Below are 23,869 nucleotides of genomic sequence, written 5' to 3'. Positions count from 1 at the left end.
ATAAATCGACTGGGTCTGGCAGATAAGTTAAATGGTACATATTGCATAATTAATTATTAGACTCTTCAAAATCAATTATTAATTTTATTATTAATACCATCAAACTCCTCTGCCGGGACCCTGTATCAAAAGCAACGGCAGCAACTTCATACGAATCTTTGAAAATTCAGCAGAAGATATTGTCTCCATTTCGTGGTGTCAGTGTGAGTATACTGATATTATGAAATTATCTTTAGCATTTATATCCCTTTTCTAGAGAACAACATAATAATATATCTGTTGAGAGATTAATAAATACAATATATAATTTATTGTTAGGCCAGTGACGCCACGCCATCTATCCTTGCTCTATATAAGATTCACTACCTATATCCTGTTATTTTTTCTAATAATATTTCAAAGTAGAGCAAAAGTGTAATAAAAAGTGACGCCTGATAAAAAAAAATTACCAATATAAAATTGCACACATATTAATTAAATAGTTATAAAAACACTAGAAACTAGTCAATACTTACACTTCTTTGACAATTATTCTAATTCATTAAAATGCATATTTGCATACAATCATGAATAATCACATAACTCATAATACAATAAATTTTATCTAATGCATTGATTATAATTAAAGTGAATAACATGTGACTTTTAACCATTAATTAGCAAGGTTACTCAGATATAAGTACTTAAGCAATATCATTATTCAATTAATTAATTTTGATAATAATTTACTGTCATCAACTAAGTATTTTAAAGTATCATTTCCCTAAGTTTAATATTAAATTTAAATTTACTACAAATACACGAGTATAAGCAACTCCCCTGCAGGGTTTCCCAAACTATTCCTGTGATGGATCCTTTACAAATTCTGAAATTTTAACCCTTGTTTATTTTGTAGGGTAGTTATTAATTAGGTATACATAATCAATAAAATTAAAAAAAATGAGAAAATACAATGATTATTTCTAAAATACGAGGGTGGGTCAATAATTCCTTAGAAAAAAGCATTAAAACAGTTTTTATTTTTGTATTTTTTTTTTATTTCTCAACATAATCTCCTTGGAGCTCAATACACTTGGTTAGACGTTTCTCAATTTTTTTTAAACCGTCAGAAAAATAAGTTTTCGGAAGGTCCTCAAAATAAGCATTTGTCCGATCGATGACTTCTTCATTTGAAAAAAAACGTTGTCCACTTAGCCATTTTTTTAAGTTTGGGAAAAGGAAAAAGTCACTGGGGGCTAAATCTGGCGAATACGGTGGGTGGTCGACCAATTCGAACTTCAATTCTTCAATTTTAGCCATTGATCGTAAACATGTGTGAACACGGGCATTGTCCTGATGAAAGAGGATTTTTTTCCTGTTTAAATGAGGCCGTTTTTCTTCAATTTTGTTTTCTAGCTGGTCCAATAAAGATGCATAATAATCCCCTGTTATTGTTTTTCCTTTTTCCAAATAGTCAACGAAAATAATTTCACGTGCATCCCAAAATACAGTAGCCATAACCTTACCAGCTGATTTTACAGTTTTCGCCTTCTTTGGACATGGTTTGCCTTCGCAATCCACTGCTTTGACTGTTCTTTCGTCTCGGGAGTATAGTGGTGTATCCATGTTTCATCTACAGTCAGAAAGCGACGAAAAAATTCATCCGGATTGCGTTGCATGAGCGACAACAGGGCTTTAGAGGCCACCACCCTATTGCGTTTATTGTCGACTGTGAGCAAACGCGGCACCCATCTTGCAGAAATATTTTTCATGCCCAATTTGTCATGTAAAATAGAAATGACGCTACCTTTTGAGATCCCTGTAACCTCAATTATCTCACTCAACTTTAATCTTCGGTCACTTAACACCATATCGTGGATTTTATTGATCATTTCTGGTGTAGTCACCTCTACAGGACGTCCTGAGCGTGGTTCATCCTTTGTTGATGTACGACCACGTTTAAATTCATTTAACCAGTTATAAATAGTTGCAAGTGAAGGAGCAGATATGCCGTGAACTAAATCCAACTCATTTTTTATTTCCTTTGCTGTTAACCCTTTTATATTAAAATGTTTAATAACAGCTCTAAACTCAATTTTCTCCATTTTCCATTTTTCCATTTTCCACAAGCAAATTTTTTTTTTAAATGTACGAGAAACACACAACAACCCGACCAATCTGATTGAAACTTCGCAGCATACTGAATCGGTAGTGCCGCTGCATGAAAACAAACCGCTTACAGTACTAGTCGCGCCACCTGTCGGCTTTTCTAAGGACTTATTGACCCACCCTCGTATAACACATAAAAATAGGAGATTAATGATGTCGATGATTTTGAGTCTTGAATTGCAAATCTTCCTGATATCAGACACAATATTAGAAAGTTGAATTATTATATCTGGTTTGGCATCGAACCTGTTCCTGAACTTTGACTTCGCCGCAGCATAAGAGGCATAATGACAAAATCCTGCTTTGCATAAAAATGGTGTAGTAAACAGAAGTAAAACAATAATAGCTTGTTTTGCACACTGGGCTACTTTTCTGATAAATTTGCCCAATTTATTTTTAAAACCAGAGTCACTAATTAAATCAATTAGATTTTCATCATCACTAGCACTAAGCCTACTGGTTTAACTGTCACAGAAAATGGATTCCGAACCCAAGAACCGTCCTTACTAGTTTTCGAAGTCAAACATGTTTGAATTTCTTGCACCCGTTGCAGCATATAAAGCCAATCCAGGTTTTGGTGGAACACTTATTCATGTTCCGAGGAACATAGTTTGGGAAATATAGATGGCATAGCGTACAAAGTAAATTGGAGGGCATATCGTTATACCTATACAAATGTTGCTCTCTGGATGTGATAACCGGGACCATACCATTGAAGTGAAATGTCAAGACAAGGGCGGGTTTTATAGAACTGAGAAAAATACCATGTAGCTTTTACCTAAACCGGGGAATCAAATCAATAATGATAATACCATACGGAGTGGAGATGTAGACAACACTGAGAAAACCAGAAATGTTACTTTTAGATAATATTGATTAAAGACAACGTGGTGGAAATACGTACTGTGCCTCATCATTCTTAAGACGTTCAGTGCCATCTGTTGTTCAGCTTAAATAGCTAGTATATAGACAGGGTGTGTCATTTGAACTGAACTATCAAAAACTAGCATTTTCAGGATAACATTTATTTTTCAAAGAATGCTTCAATTATTTATCACACAAATCCTGTACTTTATATATCAATTCAGTACAGACTAGCCTTTTTACCAGCTCAAAAGAATGGCTTGGTTCACTAAACGATGGTTAAGAGAATGCTACCTGGCCAACAATAGTCTCTTTGGTCATAATAATATTATACATATTATGTAAGTCAATATTCATCTAAATCTCACTGGCATTCTCTCAATCCTGGGAAAAATATTATGTTTATGGGGTTTTCAATAAATTAATTTAAAAAACGTTTTATTGCTGCAAGAATGATGCACAGCAAAAAAAAACTGCATCAGTATTATAAGGATTAATGTTCTTATGTGTATTTACTGGTTGGATGATAATATAAATTTCCAATGAATAATTCCTTTAAATAAATCTTTGAAAATAAACAAAACAAAACAAAACTTTTCCCACTGCAAATAATTATCAACATAAAAATTTCACAGTCAATAATTGTTTTTTTATTTTTTTATTTTTAATAAATGACTTCTTTAATAGAGTGACTTAATTTATAACAAAGCTACATCTCCAAAATATGAACATAATATAAATAATGAGTAAATAATATTGATTGATATACCTTGACCAAATAAATACAATAACATCAACAAACAATATAACAAAATAATATAACCACACAAACCAATTAATTTTCTTTTAGTGATAAATTATGATTATTACAATAAACTCATAAGTAATGTTTTCAAAATACACTGGCCATACTTCAAATGAGTATTTTTTTTTTTTTATTAAATTTCTATTTTTCTATTGAAGCTATAATACGCCATAGTCGCAGTAAATTTTGTGCATTAGGCATTGTTTAAAGTTGAAAAAAATTCAAGAAACAACTGACAGAATGATGACCACAAATCTTGCAAACAATGTATGTTACACAAAGAGGTTGAACTGTTCAACCTCTTTGGTATTGTCAATGTTTACAGATCCAAAGAGATCCAAAAATTAATTGTGGTGCTACGTGGCATGGAAACATGTATATTGTGGATGGTCCACAAAAGAAAAAAATGAATAAGAAGAAGACAAAAGTATGAGATGTGATAAATGTCACCAAACTGTATTATTATAGTGGATGGATAGAAGAAGAATATTTTCCAGGTCTCTAATATATAAGTATATTATAAACACATAAGAAACTATAGTTTTGTACCTTAGTAAAGAAAATCTTTTATCTTCAACATATCTAATTAAGAATTAAGAATTTCAATAACTGGAGTCAGAAAGGATTACGTCCTTGGTCCATATCTCTCCAACTTAATATTACGAAAATCAATACTACCTGACCGAAACATAGATGTCACCCCCAGAGTGAAGCTGTGCGACCCGGAGTATGCCTGGACGCTCTCCTATTAGACAACTCAATCAAGGGCATTCAAATGAGATAAGTGACAGCCTGCTTAACAATTCATCTCATTTTAGTTTGAAAATCAACATTTTGTGCAATAGCATCTGTCTCGATCCCGATTTCCCCCTCATTAGCAGCAGACAAACCATCGAGAGTGTCGACAGCTTTAAATACCTGGGAGCGAACATCACGTCATGACATGACACTTTGCAAGAACAGAACTCACTATCTCAATGGTAATGGCTAGATCAATATTCAACTTGATGTCTGAGCTACACGACTGTACTGTTCTGATGGTGCAGCATTACGGTGGTGAGTCAGGAAACTTTTGAGGGTTCGGAGCAACGGTATACTGAACATCATAAACAGATACTTGCAGCGGGTATTGGGTATACGGTTGTATGACTTTAAGAGTAACGAAGAGATAAGAAGATGGAGCCTCAACTTGGCCTGCCTTTTCCTCAAGACAAATAGATTCCGGCATTCACAAAGGTCATTAAATACAATCTACAAGATGTATACAATGGAGCAACGGTATGTTGACAAGACCTGGGAAGACGTAAAAAGACTGGCAAGCAACCGGGATTCTTGGAAGCATTGTTCGTATGCTCAAACCAAGGAGCAGACACGGACTAAGAAGAGGAAGAATGGAAAGAATCTGTTCTAATTTATCTAATCTACAACAGTCATGTGCAAATAGTCATATCAGTCACCAAATGCAATTTCTAAGGTACAGTTAACATTGACACATGCAACATTCTTATATACTCTTGATAACAATTATTAGAACTGCTATTGGTTAATTATGTTTCAATATATCAAATGATGCATATTAAATAACTATATTGTAATAATAAGTAATATCACACATTCAATTAAGTAATTAGGAACTTTTGTAACCGTCATGAAAAATAATTAAAATATCCTTCTTAATGAATATACAAGGGTTTTTACCAATTAGAGACAAGATTAAACTGGGTTTTCACTTTGAATAGGTGAAGCCACAGAACAGATAATAAATAGAATTCCGATAGGCTATATTCAGTACACTACATTTTGATGCAGGGTTTTGAATGTGTGAGTGTCCTATGAAAATGAAACACGCATTATGCACATGAAATAGTGTGTGTAATACACCAATAGTAAATGAGTGTCAATGCATAAACCGAGAGCAGATGTCAGTATTCGACATATGCATATTCTTGACACGTGTTTAAGTTTATCCCAGATTCTTCCTTACTCGAGATCGCTTACCTGCTACTCCTTACCCGTTAGGTATTCCAGTTCCCATTAATTCTGTGTTCCCTGGGTGAAGCAATAGTTATAAATTATCATTTAGTAAATAATTATTTAATATGTGAGATAATTGAATGTGACGTAAATTTATTCAATACATTCAATCCACCAACCAAGATTACACCTAGATTAACAAACAAAACGAAGTGTTGACACAAAAATGAATGAATTTTATTGTCAAATATTGAACTGGTCAGAATTATTTAATATACTCGTATCTTATTTTAAAGCATCAAATTTCTATGATATAAAATTTGGAATCTACGCTTTATGCTTCACAATTTGGAATAAAAAATTTCAGATTTTCTTAATATTTGAGGCTCATCCGCCTTCTGGGATATTCGTAGTGTCCCGCTGGGTCAATCTACCTCTCCATACCATTGTAACTCAACGTTTATTAACTTTTGTTGGGATAGAAAACACCAATATTGCTAATTTTGTATAATTAGACTGGTCGAGATAATTTTTAAATTATGTCAGATATTACATTTGCTTCGTTTAAAACAGATGATTAAAATCTAATTCAATATAATTTGAATAAATGCAATTCCTAAAGCCGGGTCTACGTAGTTTGTTAATGTATGTCAGTCGGTTACCAGGTCCTGTAACCTGGTAACAAAATGTAGACGGTATCCCGTGGTTCGGATGCTCCGATGAGATATCGGTAAAGAAACCCGGTCCGAAGAAACAAACGCGTTACCTCTTGAACAAGTTTGGACATGTCAGCTGTAACAACTAATGACGTCAGTGTGGTATCAGTCTGAAGAAAATTGAAAGGAGATGAAGTTACGGCGTCGGGTGTGGGTAAGAGCAGGTGTGAATTTGGTGATGTTACTAAATATCATTACCATAAAATACAACAACGAGTGCCTGCAATGTGGCTAAGTAACAAATGTGAGCTCAGTATAAGCAATATAGGGATTATGATTTATCCAACTACAGTACACTCTCAGTAATCCGCCGCTCGATTATCCAACAACTACTATAATCCGCCGTTATTTTTACTAGTTGAAACACAAAATCAAGCTCTATAATTCGCCGGTATTCGATTGTCAAATTCAGTAGTCCGCCGCGTACAAGTATACAACACAGATGACACGGGTTTTGGAGACTTCTCCTTCGTAAAACGTATGTTCATCGCGAAGAAAGTAATGTACCAGGGAGGAAAGTGCCCAAGGACCGCATCATAATTATTCCGTGCTCCAATGCAACCGGGACACACAAAATGAAGGTTTTGGTCATAGGGTAAGCCAGGAATCCTAAGCCATTCAAGAATATCTGCCTTACTGAACAACTGGTTGTGTCAAGTGATTTACTGTTTAATATTTATATTAGATTATAAATATGTATAATTTAGTAAATACTTGATTTTATTTAACTATTTTTATGAAATACCTGTTTTAATTTTAACCATACTTTGTATGTATGCACTATAATCCGCCGCTTTCACTAATTGGACACTGGTCTGGTTTTTGGGGTGGCGCATTACTACCTGCGCACACTAAAAATATTGTATGTATTTGAGGTACCCAAAACTTCATGCCATAAGAAAGAAATCAAACAAAATATTTTTCAGGTAATCTATCTATCATAATTCATAACAGTATGTAGATATAATGTTTGTAAATGGTATAACTTGTCTTATCATTTAAAAGTATAAAATATTTTTGTTTATTTTATTTATGGGAAAAACTATTTTGATAATGTTTCTTTCATTGGCCACTCACCACTGATAAAAACATATTGATTTTTATGATTATATTTTATTATAGATAAAAAATTTAATATATTAATCTATATAGAAACCCGGGGAACTAGCTTACGCTACCAAGTGTAGTATAACAGGTTTCAGATCTTGACTGTGGAGAAATATGGGATAAACTTAAACATGTGTTAAAGAATATATTATTTTCAATAGACACATCTGTATCATAATGTGTTAAAGTTTGTCACGTAAACAAAACGCGCATCCAATATTTAAGGCTTTGTGTTCTTTGTCATAAATAATAAAAATCGCCTGGCTTCAAAACCCTTGTCCAGGGCAACTAGCTGCCCTTCACATTTATATTTTATTAATGTGTTCTGTGTAGAAATCTATCATTGTAAGCTTCGCTTTATTAAACAAAAAAAAACAATTTTAAAATGGCCACCACTACCTCAACTATTAAGATTTCACTTTGAGAGATAACGGAGTCATATCTGCAGGCAGTTAATTTAATGCCTGAAATCATAAATGAATTAATTGTACTTCATTTATGCTTACTGGATAAAATATATTATGGCAGATATGAAAAAATTATATGCATAATGTGGGATATTTCATATTATCAATTTAATATTATACTTACGCTTAGAAATCCTACCCATCTATGATAACACCAGTGGCAGATTTGCCGGATTTTGGCTCCTGAAGGGGAGCCCAAATTCAAAAATTATTAGGAAACAATAGGTTTAAATTCCTATGTTCCATCCTAAGTGAAGCTTCAGGGAGATTGTGAAAACAGATTTTTGATTTAACAAGAAATGGATGTTAACCACTTGCTCAACCTATCAGGTCCATGCTCTAGCTCAGGGGTTCCTAACCCCGTGCCTGCGGGCACAATGGCGCCCGCGGAACGATTCGTATGTGCCCGCCACTATTCGACAGAGACAGAATTTTCACGCTAGCCTGACACACGCAGAAAACCCGAAGTGAACGAACGGCACGAACTGAGCCGATGAACGCCGAAGCACGTGACTACTGTCACGTGCTCGTACCGTCCCGATTGCTTCGGCGATCATTGGCTCAGTTCGGGTTTTCGGCGTGTACAAGGAGTAATGTGCAAATAGCATTCCCCGCCTGGAATCGCGTTGTTGTCATTGTGATTGCGATTGCTGCCCCGTTCGGGTCGCGACAGTTAGCTAGGAGACATCTTCGTCTGACGAAACACGAATTAGGAGTTTTGATATTCCTTCTATATAGTTCTAAAATGAGTGGACCGAGTAAAAGACAACGAACCTATAATTTTAACACTGACTGGGAGGAATCATATTGTTTCTTTAATGTGAAAAATAAATGCGTCTGTTTGTTGTGTGGTAGTAGTATTGCAGTGCCGAAAAAACATAATGTTGAACGACACTTTCAGACAATTCATGCCACTTTTGATGTGAATTATCCACTTAAATCTGAAGTAAGAAAGAAAAAAATATGTCAACTAAAATCAAGTCTGACTGCACAACAGACTGTTTTCACTAGACATGTGGAAAATTCTAAAAAGGCCACCATTGCTTTAAAGGAAAGGTTCTTACAAGATTTGTGAGTTTAATTGAAGAAATAAAAACATTTATAAACGATAAAAAGGAAAATTATGATGAACTAGCTGACTCTCGCTGGCTGATTGATTTGGGATTTCTCACAGACATGGAAAAATTGAATTCTTTAAATTTGGAGTTGCAGGGGAAAGACAAAAACATAGCTGAAATGATAAGCTATGTAAAGTCATTTAAAGCTAAATTGGATTTGTTGATATCACATCTGCAGATCAATTCTCTCGTGCATTTCTCACATATGAATAAAATGCTAGGTAACAATGAATTAAACGGGTCATTATTTATTAAGCATCCTCAAGTGTTAAAAAAACAATTTGAAGAGAGATTTTTGCAGTTTACAGATATCGAGCCAATTGTTTCCTTCTGTATCAATCCTTTTACTTGCCAAATAAATCTAATGGAAATGGCCGCATGTATTGCAGGTTTTGTTCAAGGTAAGACAGAAGAACTAGAGTTAGAAATTTTGGAGCTTAAGAATGATATTTTGCTTAAACCCTTAATATCAGAAGACTTTTGGAATACAGTGGACAGAGAAAAGTTCCCATTTTTGAAAAAAGCGGCATATAAAATTGAATCATTTTTCGGTTCGACATATTTATGTGAATCATTGTTTTCAAACATGAACTTAATAAAATCAAGATATAGATCTCGACTCACCGATGAGCATCTTTATGATTGTTTGCGAACAGGATTATCGTCATACTTTCCTAATTATGAGGCACTGGCCAATGATATGCAATGCCAAAGATCACATTGACATATTGATATTCTATTTTTTTATAAAATGTTTTCTTTGTATTTGTGTTTTTTGTTTACTTTGTTTACGTTTTGTAAATACATTTCTCTGTGTGTATGCAATTTGAATAATAGTTTTATTATTTTGAAACATTTTTGTTTATTATTTATTAATAAATTATGAATATAAGAAAATAAATTATGGGAAAATGAGAAGTTATGGAAGGAGTTTGTCGATTAAAAATAGGTGGTGCTCGCCACCCTACCGATATTTTAGAATGTGCTCTAGAGTACAAAAAGGTTGGGAACCCCTGCTCTAGCTAGATGCAAACACATATCGAAAAAGCAATGTGTGAATTTGAACCAGACCCCACTACGTTATAGGCAGCACATTACCTATCAGCCATCGTGGACTTGGGGTCTTCTCTGCTACAAAGAGAACAATTTTCGCATGCATACGTAATCACTGTAAACATACATTGATTAAACACCCTGCACTGGAGGCACAATGGGAGGTCGCTATTTAAAATGATGTTCAGGAGTCCATATGCACTTCATGCCAACTTTTTCGGTGGAGAACTTTATCATGAATACCAACATCAGTATATACTTGACTTTTTACTGATACTGATTTATTGGCACCATTAGTGTGTAAATTAAACTATCGGGATAATAATTGTTTACACGCAAAAGTGCTGACTGTCTCACCAATCTTATTCTTCAAGCGTAAGCGAGACGCGTTGTTGTCATTGAGTGGTACTATTTGATAAGTTGTCAAAATTCTTTGCACCGTGCAGTTCCTATTTTTTCCGACAGGTTCGCCACTATCGTTATACTCTGTAGGTGCAGATATCGTACAAGTTTCAACTATCGCTTGAAAATTCAGAAGCCGCTGAACTTTTTTGATCCATGTATGCAATCTTGCAACTTGCATGATAATACATGTTTAAAAGTGCATTTTCTTATTATGGCCACAATAATACGTACCGTCGGCAGTAAATCCATGCACATGTAAAAAGGCTACATAGACGCGTCGGACGGGTATTAGTCAGCTGGTTTTATAAGTACCTGAAGACGCCTTCCTGTTGTACCATATGCCTGAGTGTTCCAAGCACCGTCATGTTGTTTGTGACTCCAAGTGACTGCATGCGCGTCTGAAACAGGCAAATATGTACGTTAAACATTAAGTTACATTACAAGTAATCAATATATAATAAATTATATCAAGGTGCTAAGTCAAAGAAATTAGGGATGATACGGCAAAAATTAATTATTTATGGGGTTAAAATATTTAGAAGCGTCCCAAAAAATTCAGCGAGAGTGAAAAATATGTGAGGACAGTATGTCCGGAGCATAGATCGAATGAAAATGAGGTAACCTTTACCTTTTATCATTTGTGGTGACTGGCAGAGTCAGAGAACGAATTGTCAGTTATGACAAAATACAATAGTGATGATTCATGATCCCCGTGTGATGGATTCATGAAATTGCTCTAAATTTCTGTAAAATTCTATAAAAACATGCCATCTGTTTATTAAACTTAATCTAAGCAGGAAACTAATATTTTCACTGTTGCCCTTTTGGCTCAATAAAGTTGATATTGTGAGGGGTACGGAAAAGCAAAAACTAAGTACCAAGATACTTTTTTAATATTAGGCTTTAAAAATTGTAGTTTTAATGAATGTCATGATTAAAATCACACTTTGTGATAATGATAAATTTCATATTAAAGGTAATTTCATCTGTGATAATTTTGGACAAATCAGACCATATTATTATAGTGGGACTACTTAACCATGAAATTGCGCAGATTGCAATTCTTTCCACTGCACACGAATTACATAGGGCAAATTTTATTATTGTCACCGTTATTATTTCCGACTGCTCTTATCTGAAGTCTATTACATCGTTTTCTCTCGCTCAGCATCGCTTAACTAATTCATACTTTCTGTCAAAACTATCGAACTTCACGCATACGTGGTGTGTTTATAACAATAGCAAGATGATTCATAAACAAGCCAATCGTGTTATTGAATCTGTATTTTAGAATTAAATCAATAAATTTAATAATGACTCCCAAGCTGAAGGTCTCTCTATTTAACAGGTACTTATTCCTTAAGTTGTGGTTTGTTTTATACTTGAAATGACCACATAAAATGTCAGATAACTGCATATCAACTGAATCTCTTCAATTGAACAATACCATAGAAGAATAGCCTAACCTGCAAAAACAATATTAGGGAAGCTTGTTATGTCACCTAAAACCCACATAGTGATGTAGAAATAATCAGACACAATTTATTAGTAATCGTCACGTCGTATCAAAAAAGTTATTTATACAAGCACTGTAAAATCAGGAGGAAGATTGGATAGGAAGGAGGAATTCCGTCCAGTATTTACGGACTATAATGCAAACATCAATTTACAAAAATTATTCATCTTTTGAAACAATCGCTTACAACTGTTGAGAATCAATGAACTCCGGCTTCGTAAGTGAATAAATCTTACACATTAGCTAGTTAACAGTATTAACAAAGGTCCATTTTAAAGCTGCGCACTAACAGTAATAGGTATATTTATATTGTAATGCCATGAGATATATGATAAATTGGTTCTTTTACATTAAGTGACGCTCAGCCCTTGCCAGTAATACAAACCTTTTTAGTATTAAATACTTAGTTAGTTTTCCCTATTCTTTCCATGTAATTTTTTAACCCATTTCAACCATTCAACAAGACCTGGTGTTCACCAAAAATAAATAAATCAAAAAGTTTACATCGAAACGAAAATTTAATTCCATAGAAAGTGAGCTCATTTGTTTTTCTGTACAGAGTTTATTTCACTTGTGATTACCATTCCCAGTGGCGCTTCCATCACAAGAGGTCAACATTTCAAAAGGTAACATAATCAATTACGTTACAGCAACGTACGTATCTTGCAACAGTTCAAATGATAGGGAGAACATGTAGGTACATTAGCACCCACACTTATATCTCTAAAATGAATTCCCAGGATTCATTTTAATATTATAAGATTTACAGACATTACCTACTGAATTTTGTATTATTAATAACCAATATAAATTTATTAATCTTTTCTTGGGTCGTGAAATGAAAATATTATCCTAATGTGGGTCATGGCTCTACACAAACCACAACTAAAAGTTAAGAAACCCAAAATCAATAGTTTTACAAAAGTAAATCAGTTACAAGCTTGTATTAAAATTATGCTTTGTAATGGTGTTCTAATATCTTATCCAGAAACCCAGGATATCTATATACTCACGAGTAAAATATGCATTAGTTGCAGTACTGCAGACACATAGGTGCAATACAAGATTGATGGCCTATTGTCAAGCAGTAATACATACATGCAAGGATTTACTTAATAGTGAGTATTTTAAACTATCGCGATAATAACTATTGATACCGAGAAGAATGGGTGGAACTCACATGTAGGCTGGTGGGATCCTTTATCAGCATCACTTAGACCAGGGGGAAAGGTGTGACATCATAGGACATAATTATAACACAGAAACTTCGATTCAAAACCTCCGCGCAGAGGATATATTTAATTACACTAAATTATACAAGCGTGGGTGGTAATAACATTAGGGTGGACATCGATTGGTTTACATTATTAATTACACTTAAAGGAGTCTTAGATTTAGCTATCGCACAGTCACTATGTGGGAGCACGTGTTTGAACACATTAGCCAAACTGGCGCGAAAACGTTTTATCGAGGACGCGACGCGTGGTTTTGAGGTGGTTATAGGGATTATTATTAACACAATAACGGGGAAAGAGATTCACTAATTTATCATATTGGGGCAAGCGTGGCTTTGCACTTCGCGTTGAGGAGGGCCGGCCAGGCCACGCTGAGCGCGTGGTCCTAGACACCTACCACTCTCCCGGGAGAATTTGTACTGCCAGCAATTATCTACGACGAATCTATGGGGGGTGAGACAGCGGGGGGGTGAAAAGGGAAGGCGTTCGGTCAAGTCAAAACCTAACGGTGATTTTTTTCTGTCGCTCGGCTGAGCAACGATTTCGCCGGTAGGTACAGTTTTTTCCGCCCATTGAGGGTGCTATTGTTTACTTAGCTTTGTCAGAGATTCTAAACATTCGTCAGGGGCAATGGTGTTTTTGATTAAATCGCTGATCTGGAATTTGAAACTGTCGGGCACCAGGGCCTTCCTTTTTCTTTTGGTGACAAACCACCCCTCTGTAATTTGTTTCAAATTTCATATCAGCGATCATGTAATGTGAATGGTGCGTGTATTGGCAAAACAAAGAGAATCTTACTAATAAATGGCGGGGGTTTTGAATGGTTCACGTTGGTAACACATTGATATGTTTTCATTAGGTACGTTTTATGGTTATGGGGTGGGTGTCGTCGAGGTCTCTAGTTCGTCTTGCGAGATACCCTCAGCAAGTGCCAACGGTTCTGGAGGGGTAGCCGGTTTCGGTAGGGTGTCGTCACATGATCGGCTTCTTCGGACTGCTGCAGTGGTCGGGGCTGGGTTGCCTATTCAGGGGTAGGCGGAGGGTTGCGGAGATCAGGTGTCGTTCGGCGGGAGGTGCAATTTGGACGTGTGCTCGAGTCCGGCGACGCCGTCGCAAGATTGACGCGGGGATGCGAAGACAGGGCTGAGTTCTCGTGCTAGGGGTCATCGAGCAGAGGGGGGCGACCTTGACAGGCAGGTTATACCCTGGACTTTTCCAGGACCTCCGGTGTCGGTGGTCCCCGGCAGCTGCTAGTAGACGGGGGGGTGGCTGCAGCATCGTAGGAACGTCCGTTCTGTGAGAACCCACGTTCACGGCATTATCGGGTTTCGTGGCACTCGATTTCTTTTCATGGTCGTTAACATCGTTTTAATTTTTGACGGCTTGTATTTATTTTTTTTAAACACTCTTTATGGGGTTGAACGCCCCTGGTTTTGATTTTTATTTTGTTGGTTTATGCGCGAATTTGTTCTTATTGGGTTTCTTTGTCTCGCGATCCTCACTTTGTTTTATCGGTATGTAGCGTGGGCGAATATATATTTTTACGTTTGTTTAGGGTTTTTAATAGGGCGCCAGAGAATTTATTTTCATTTTTAAAATTCACAAAACTGTGGGTTTGATGTCACACATTTGGGTTTCTCAGGGCGTACGTTCGCGGAACCCGTCGGTTCCTGTCGCACCACGTTCGGGAGCCAGAATGATACCGAGAAGAATAGGTGGAGAACTCACATGTATGCTGGCAGCATTCTTCACGAGCATCACCTTGATTGAGGGTTGTGTGGACATCAGGACATATAATTCAAGATAAAACACGTCTTTGATTTGACAATTTCCCTGCGCAGGGACGTTTAATTACATTGACTTTTCAGACATTGGTTGGATTACATTATTAATTACACTTAAAGGAGTCTTAGATTTAGCTATCGCACAGTCACTATGTGGGAGCACGTGTTTGAACATATTAGCCAAACTGGCGCGAAAACGTTTTATCGAGGACGCGACGCGTGGTTTTGAGGTGGTTATAGGGATTATTATTAACACAATAACGGGGAAAGAGATTCACTAATTTATCATATTGGGGCAAGCGTGGCTTTGCACTTCGCGTTGAGGAGGGCCGGCCAGGCCACGCTGAGCGCGTGGTCCTAGACACCTACCACTCTCCCGGGAGAATTTGTACTGCCAGCAATTATCTACGACGAATCTATGGGGGGTGAGACAGCAGGGGGGTGAAAAGGGAAGGCGTTCGGTCAAGTCAAAACCTAACGGTGATTTTTTTCTGTCGCTCGGCTGAGCGACGATTTCGCCGGTAGGTACAGTTTTTTCCGCCCATTGAGGGTGCTATTGTTTACTTAGCTTTGTCAGAGATTCTAAACATTCGTCAGGGGCAATGGTGTTTTTGATTAAATCGCTGATCTGGAATTTGAAACTGTCGGGCACCAGGGCCTTCCTTTTTCTTTTGGTGACACTATTTACAAGTAAAAGTGTTAACTGTCTCGCCAATCTCATTCATCAAAAGTAAGCGAGATGTTGTCATTTTATGGTACTATTTGATAGTTGTCAAAATCGGTTAAAATCAAAGTGAGTCTCTGTGCGGTGGGTGTAGTTCGTTTTTTTTCGGCAGGATCGCCATTATCGTTCTACTGTGCAGGCAGGCGCAGATATCGAACAAATCCCAACTGTCGCGTTAAAATTCAGAGGCTTCCGCACTTTTTTGATTAATACATGCAATCTTGCAACTTGCATGATAATACATGTTTACACATGGAGTTCCTTGTTATGGCCGTGACAATACGTACTGTCAGCAGTAAATACATGCACGTGTAAATGGGGTATTACAGCGCTTTATTATTAGTACAAACGATATTTAACAATCCTATTCGCCCATTTTCTAAGAAACACATTTGTATTTGTAAATGTATCACAATTTAGACCAGTAATGTTTCCACCCACGACGGCCGCGCGGCTTAAGCGTCGGCCTATAGCGTCGTGGGCCTCAGGTTCGAATCCTGGGTCTGGCAAGTACACATATTGTTTTTCAATTTGTGTATGAGTTAGAGTGTGGACCCGATAGGTTGAGCAAGTGGCTGACATCCATTTCTCATAAAAACAAAATCTGTTAATACAAACCTCCACACTGTGGAGGTCCATATGCTCCTATTAGGATCGGTCATGGTCGAAAGAAAAACACATTGCCATTATCGTTGCCACACGCTGCAAACTGCATTTCTTATACTGCTGCACCAGTATGTCTTGTTACAGTAGTCATAGAGTCCACGGTGTGCCACTGCAACCGCCCACAAATCTATCTGCGCTTAAACATGCGTCGCTATGACTCGAGCGGTGAACACGGGGGCCGCAGTTGCATGTAGTTACATACCCAATATGTACATGCGGCTTGCGGCGACACTTATGGGAAAGCACAGCCACCAGATAGATGGTTGTGACTACGCTAGGCCTTTTTACTTTAGACTTTTTCTGGACCCTGAGAGGTAAGTATACCAGGATTATTACTAAAAAGTGACATTTTCAGTCAAAGCAAAAAATTACATTATCTCTTAAAACCCTTGCAATTGTAATGAAGTGCAATTCATTTTATACCAAACCAAATCATTTAATAATTATTAATTAAATGTTAAGACGAAAACAATAACAGAATTTCATTTTTCGTTGTAACCGAAGAAGTTGTGTTTTCAGATTCGCTCACTTTACATCTCAGCTACAGTGTTAAGTTGAGGAAAGAAAAAAACGCATTAGTTTTTCTGGTTGCTTGTCCAGAAACATTTCAAATTCGAGCATCTACAATCGCAATCATAAAAGATATCATCTATTCTACAACTAACGTGCCATAGCTAAGATTTCGTAAGAAGCCGGGGGGCATAGATAAGTGTGTGAAAGAGCTGGAAGTCTGTCGCAAAGACGTCCTCAGCCATAATATAATGCTAAGATTAGAGAACTACGCTAGGAAACTAAATTAAAAATGGTACATTAATAATTCAGTTGTAATAATAAATAATTATGACCATCATTACATAATAGATCATAACCTTTCTTTAAATTTCAACAACACAACCTAATCTTTCACCGATATGTCATCCTATAAATTGTAAAGCAAACTTGAATCAATAGCAGGTGTTGTAGTGAATATTGGAGAGAACATTGTACGGTGACGGCCACCTAATCATGATCATGCATTATGTATGATCACCAAATGGCTTGTTAGTATATTAGCAAGCAGTCATTAATTATTGGCAGGAATAATAAATTACTTGTGGCCCATTGTAAGAATTCATTAAATACCTACTTACTTGTCTGTACTGATATAAGTAAAGTACAATACACAAATCTCATTTACCTAACACCACACATACAAAGTTAGAAGGCGCATGTGAGAAGAAAAATCAATTTAATTATAATAGTAAGTATGATGTATAGACATTTTGTGTAGATAGCGTGTAGACATTTCTTGTCTGTTAAACTAAAATTACAAGCGTTTCTATTAAGTAATCATATTCATTATTAAATTTAGTAGTTTTTAATACTTGCAAAATAATAAAGATCATTTCATCTAGTTATCCTCAGTAAAACAGATTAATATAAACAAAGAGTGAAAGAACCTGAGTACATAGTAATTTTGAGGTTAGGCTGTTCCTGACAAATCATTTAAAGTACAGATGGCAAGTAATAGAAATTGTGCAAGTCGTCTGACATGAACACTTACATGTCTCTATATTAAGTGCAATCTAAAAACAATAAAACAAATAGGTAGCTAGTCTACCAAACACTTATTTTGACAGATGATTTTTTTACATACTTACCATAACAAAAGGTATTTTTATACAATTCTATAGTTATGATATACTTACCACATTTAATTCAATGTTGAAATGTTGAGTTATAGTGATATAATAGCAAAATAATTAACAAAAAATGACCAACCAGATCCGACTAATCTCATAAATGTATTTGTTTTCTAAAGTTCATATTATTTTCATATAGGTATATAATAATATAAACTCAAGAATATTGTTGTATGGCATATTATTTAAGTTTTATATTTACTTACTTACTTCAAGATAACTTGGCCATACTTAGCGATAGGTATTCAACTTACTCGCCAACTGATTGTGTAGAAAAATTCATAGGTACATAATAAAACCCAATATTAAACAAAGAGGCAGTTGTGCATAATATGGAATTATAGGCAATATTAATTTTAGTATCAACCACTCGATTTGTATCTGTTTACGTTAGTAGGTACAATAATGACAGATGTCAACACTACTGTACCAATATTATTTTTAATGATTTCCTTCAGCCCCATTTAATAAAATATGAATCAATGGAATAAAAGATTTCTTAAAATATAATTTAGAAAAAAATCTAATAGATTTAACTAGAAATACTAGTACTAACACTAGAAATTTACAAAATTAATGCAAAAAGAGAACTATTTTGAAAATGAAATATTATGTATATATATTTACGTATTGGCATGTCAAATTGAGTGGATGTCGCCTAATTTTTACATATTGACAGCTTAATTGAACATTTTGACACTTGGCAAAACATTAACAGGATGTGGGAAATCTGTCTGCACAATCACCAATTTACACGAATCGTGGATGAAACATACGGATAGTATGTGTAAAATCTCAGCAGTTTATGAGATCAACTGTTTTGTGTATTATTGCTTATTAGTAGAATGTATGACAGCCACCGACTGTACGCCACATCCAAATTTCACTTTCTACATTGAGGTTAGGTCTGGATTGAAATATCCGGAATATCCAATTATTTGGTGATGACAGCCTACAGTGACGGTAGGGAATACGATCATCAAAAGATCCGACGCCAGGAATTGAATTACCTTGACAGAATCTAATGGATACATCACGCAGTGCTCCATTACTCCCGCAATAGCTCCCGCCGTCATATGGGTGACAACATTTTGCGTCGGGAGGGTTTCATAATCCTCAAAGTTCATAATACTCTCAATAAAAACACTAGCACGAGATATAAATCAGATAATACTGTTGCCGGATGATTGTAACACGATTTTTCTCAATTTGTGTGTTACGTAGCGCGATAGATTCCGACTTCGCCGAGTATTAAAATTCAGAGCGCACAACCTCTCCGTCCAAATACTGTGGCTGACTGATTTTAAATTTGTGATTTTGAATCGCACGTTTTTCTACAGTGCGCTTGCGCACGATAAATAAAATGACTAAAATTTCAATTTATCAAGATTATTACCTAATCTACACTAAAAACAAGGTGATTTTCTTTGAAAAAATACCGTATGATTAGGTATTAAAATGAACGCGATAAAATTAAAACATAAATTATAGTATTATCAACACTAATTTTCAAATGAAATCAAAACTTGAACTACCCATCCAAGCTGTGCCATACAAGATGTCTGCAAATATTTTTTGAATGAATGTTTAACTTCGTCAAATAGAATTTAGACTAATATCAATAGCCCTAAGGAAATATTAGATACCTACTAAATCATGTTGACATTTTATAATTGTATAGTAATAAAATTGTTGTTGAAACGAAAATGTACTCAACAATTTTGTCTGCATGTAGGTAGGTACCTACACATTTGCAAATGGCGTACCTACAGATTATATAATGAGAACGTACAAAATACGAATTATAGCAGAGGTCCGATATCGTTGATTAAATATTTGATTCAACCGAAACGGAATCAACTTCATTCTCGATTTTTGCGAGATGTAAACGTACCTAGTTGCGCATGATTTTGTCATTTCAAAATGATTTTATTTTGTAATAATCTGTATTCACAAAACTTATATTATTCCAAAAAAGGCAAATATTTAAATATTCAGTCTGTTCATTTTTATTTAGAATTATACATTTTCATAAAAGTCTATGCCTATCTTGAGTATTTTATCAATGACGCCCTTCATTGACGAAAACTTCAAAATATTGAACTTTATTGGTTTCGTAAAATACAAAGCGGTTTGGCAACGTCGCGTCGCAATGTATTTCAATTCAAAGAGCATCTGTCGTAGGCGGGAATTACTTCCGACGTCATTATTTTTTCTACCGGCATGTATTGCAATAGGTAATGCAATATGCCAAATTTGTCAGGGGATGCCTTGTTTCTTAATTCACGATAATAATAATTATGATTATTAGATTTTTAAAAATATGACATTCTTTCAAAATGTCTATATCATACATGCTACATGAATTTAGATCCATTGTTGTGATTGCCGACAACGGAAATTCCACATCTCCCCGCCCCTCTGGCCGACCTTGAATTCAAAATGTCCATAATCAGGCAGACATATTTTTGTAAAAACAATGTGAAATTTGACTCGTTTTTACAGTTTGATAGGTAAGTACCTACTCAGTCGCCATTTTAAAAAAGCCTTTGCAATAACTAGATTTTCAGAACATGAATGCTGTGTGAGCCATTGGTGAGTGGTAGTGCATAAAAAAAGCACTAGGTCACTGTTTTTTTAAAAATCTCCCCCTCCCTTTTTAAGAAAAGCACGTTTTTAATATAATATCTCAAATGTTAGGTTAGGTCCATAGATAATAGTTTGGTCGTACCTACTGAATAATTTGAATGTTTCAGCTTCGAGTTTTTAAGAAGGCAATACATTTTCCCATTATCCCTTTGTAATTGGACTGACTAATAGCTTTTCGCGCTGGGTATGAATATACCTACCTATTTTTTTTCCCTAGTTAAAAGTAAAACTAAGTAAGTAGGTACCTACCTACTTACATATTTTTCTATATTCACATGATTCAAAAGAAGGTACTTTTTTAACATAATATTGATGAAAACTATAGGGAGAAAGAAGCTTGGAAAAAAGTCCCGGTTGACTGACCAGGACCGCTCCGGCTCACCTCACCGCTGGCCATAGCATCCCAACAATGCATAAGTAGATGTTATTGATAACAATTTTTTCAGCCATGTATGATATCGAAAATGTAATATTATTATCATTTCTGTCGTTCTGGTCTCGGTTTCTCTCACATATACAGACATTATAGAAGTTGATTTAGTTTTTTTTAAGACAGAATATACCTATTCCTTACAGGATTTACACACCTTAGATGCAGTAGATTCTTATTAGAAATTATTCGGAAGGATAGTTGGATTGGTAGTTTAATTGGTTAATAGGACACACCTGGAAAGTGAAATAATTGTTGAAGTGTTGTGAAGTCGATAAATGTATCAAAAATCCACTCAGTAATAAAAATTTGTGCAAATATTTACCATTTTTTGCATAAGATATTCTTTCTTGATTCTCATGCTTTTTCCCAATATGATCCAGTTGATCAGTGATTATGTTAAAGAAAGATGGCAACACTGATTGTTTCTCCTATTTATATAACACTAGCTGAGCCAGCTGGCGGTCGCCAGTCTGTCTCGCTAGGTCTGGCAGAGGGCTTGGCGGTGTTGGATTTTAATATAATTGTGAAGTATGCATAGATTTTTCCTTCGGGATGGGTTTTTTATTCACGTCAGACAGTTTGACATTTCGCTGATTTGTCATTTTTACGATTTGCAAATCGTCACTGCCAATATAAATTTGGACTCATATGCGTAGTCTATTCAGGAGTCTGGCCTTCACAATATCGTCTAACACCGCCTTAGGCTGCTATGCCTAGCAGAACAGCTGGCAATCACTGATTGCTACCACTGACATTTTAATTTTAATACAATATATGTGTAGGTATGTGCAGTTAAATATGCTAAATAAGTATACATCTCAATCATTCGAATATAAAGCAATATATTATGTGATTATCATAAATAGCGATCCAATATAACGTGATATTAATCTCCTTCAGGTCCCATTGAGATAATAGAAGAAGGTTAGCAGTGTAAAAAATAAATTTAAACATTAATTTGTTTCATTGTCTATAAAAAATAAATGCTTGCAGCCATAGAATAATATTTAATTATTGAATTAAAAATTAACCTTAAACAATATAGTTTCCCGGTGCGGGACATTCATATCGAGACAAATGTTGATAAATAATGAAGCAATACATATTATATCTGATAAGAATAGGAATTTATAAGACCTAAAGATGTGGAATCAGCTTAAAGAGGCCTTCATCCAGCAGTGGATTGATACAGGTTGATGACGATATAAATGGGTAGGTATATAAAATCACAAATTTAAAAAATATAGCAATTTATATGACCAAGTAGAGTAGAATTAGGTTGGGATAATCTTCATCCAGCAGTGGATTGATCTTAAAACTTAAAAACGTTATTACGAATGGGTAAATATAATTGCAACAATTTTGATAAATATAGCAATCATTTAACCGCTAGTAGTAGAATCAGGCTGCGGAACCCTTCATCCAGCAGTGGATTGATCCTGGTTGATGATGATGATGATTAGGATGACGATAAGAATATGTAGATAAATAACATTAGCATTTTTAATAAATATAGAATTTCAAAACTGTCAAGAATACAATCAACGTAGAGAGGCCTTCATCCAGCAGTGGATTTATTGAGGCTCGTGATAATAATGGCATTATATATAGATAGGTAGATAACAATGTCACTGATAAATATAGCAATTCAAATGACAGAAAGGAATAGAATCAGGCTAGAGAGGCCTTTATCCAGCAGTGGATTGGTTCAGGTCGATGTTGATAAGGATGATAGAAATAGGTATAATATCACAAATTCCTTTAACCACTAGTAGTAGAATCAGGTTGCGGAACCCTTCATCCAGCAGTGGATTGATCCTGGTTGATGATGATTTAAATAATATGTATATTATAACACCAATTATTGTTGAATACCTTTTAAATATTTTTGGGTTATAATGAGCTATAAATATAATATCACAGATTTTGATAAATACAGCAATTCAAATGACAGAAAGGAATAGAATCAGGCTAGGGAACCCTTCATCCAGCAGTGGATTGATCCTGGTTAATGATGATTATGATAACGATATGAATATGTAGATAAATATAATTAACCGATTTTGATAAATACAGCAATTCAAATGACATAAAGCAGTAGAATCAGGCTAGGGAGGTCTTTATCCAGCAGTGGATTGGTTCAGGTCGATGTTGATAAGGATGATAGAAATAGGTATAATATCACAATTTCCTTTAACCACTAGTAGTAGAATCAGGTTGCGGAACCCTTCATCCAGCAGTGGATTGATCCTGGTTGATGATGATTTAAATAATATGTATATTATAACACCAATTATTGTTGAATACCTTTTAAATATTTTTGGGTTATAATGAGCTAATTGAATGTACATAAGTTTCATTGGTTCAAAAAAATTTTCATTCAACAGCCGTACAAAAAAAAAAGTGACATCAAATTTTGAAATATTATTCCTTGGTAATCTTTAAAACGCCGATACGTTGTGCGCCCGCGTTTTAATGAAATAAACAGTTTTAATCGGAATTCGTATAAATGTTATTGTTTAT

The 23,869-nt window shown here is 35.2% G+C and overlaps 1 protein-coding gene across 4 annotated transcripts in view; it reads right to left on the bottom strand.

Moving 5' to 3' along the window:
* Window positions 1-19,563, bottom strand: part of LOC147067220 (mitoferrin-like) — a 54,340-nt gene extending 34,777 nt beyond the window's left edge. For all 4 annotated transcript variants that reach the window (XR_015071521.1, XR_015071522.1, XR_015071523.1 and 1 more), the window contains exons 1-2: window positions 19,275-19,563; window positions 10,970-11,055 (exon numbers count right to left, since the gene is read on the bottom strand). Coding sequence is in view for 1 of the 4 variants with exons in the window: in XM_085954515.1 (XP_085810641.1) it covers window positions 10,970-11,055; window positions 19,275-19,391 (203 nt within the window). In the remaining 3 variants the exon portion in view is untranslated. The remainder of the gene's footprint in view (window positions 1-10,969; window positions 11,056-19,274) is intronic.
* Between the last annotated feature and the right edge of the window lie 4,306 nt (window positions 19,564-23,869).

This window comes from Rhyacophila brunnea, unplaced genomic scaffold (assembly GCF_057557595.1).
Source record: "Rhyacophila brunnea isolate RB1 unplaced genomic scaffold, BYU_Rbru_1.0 scaffold_4, whole genome shotgun sequence".
Lineage (NCBI taxonomy): Eukaryota > Metazoa > Arthropoda > Insecta > Trichoptera > Rhyacophilidae > Rhyacophila > Rhyacophila brunnea.
Note: the sequence above shows the minus strand (reverse complement) of the source record. Positions and strands in the feature narration are given on the sequence as shown.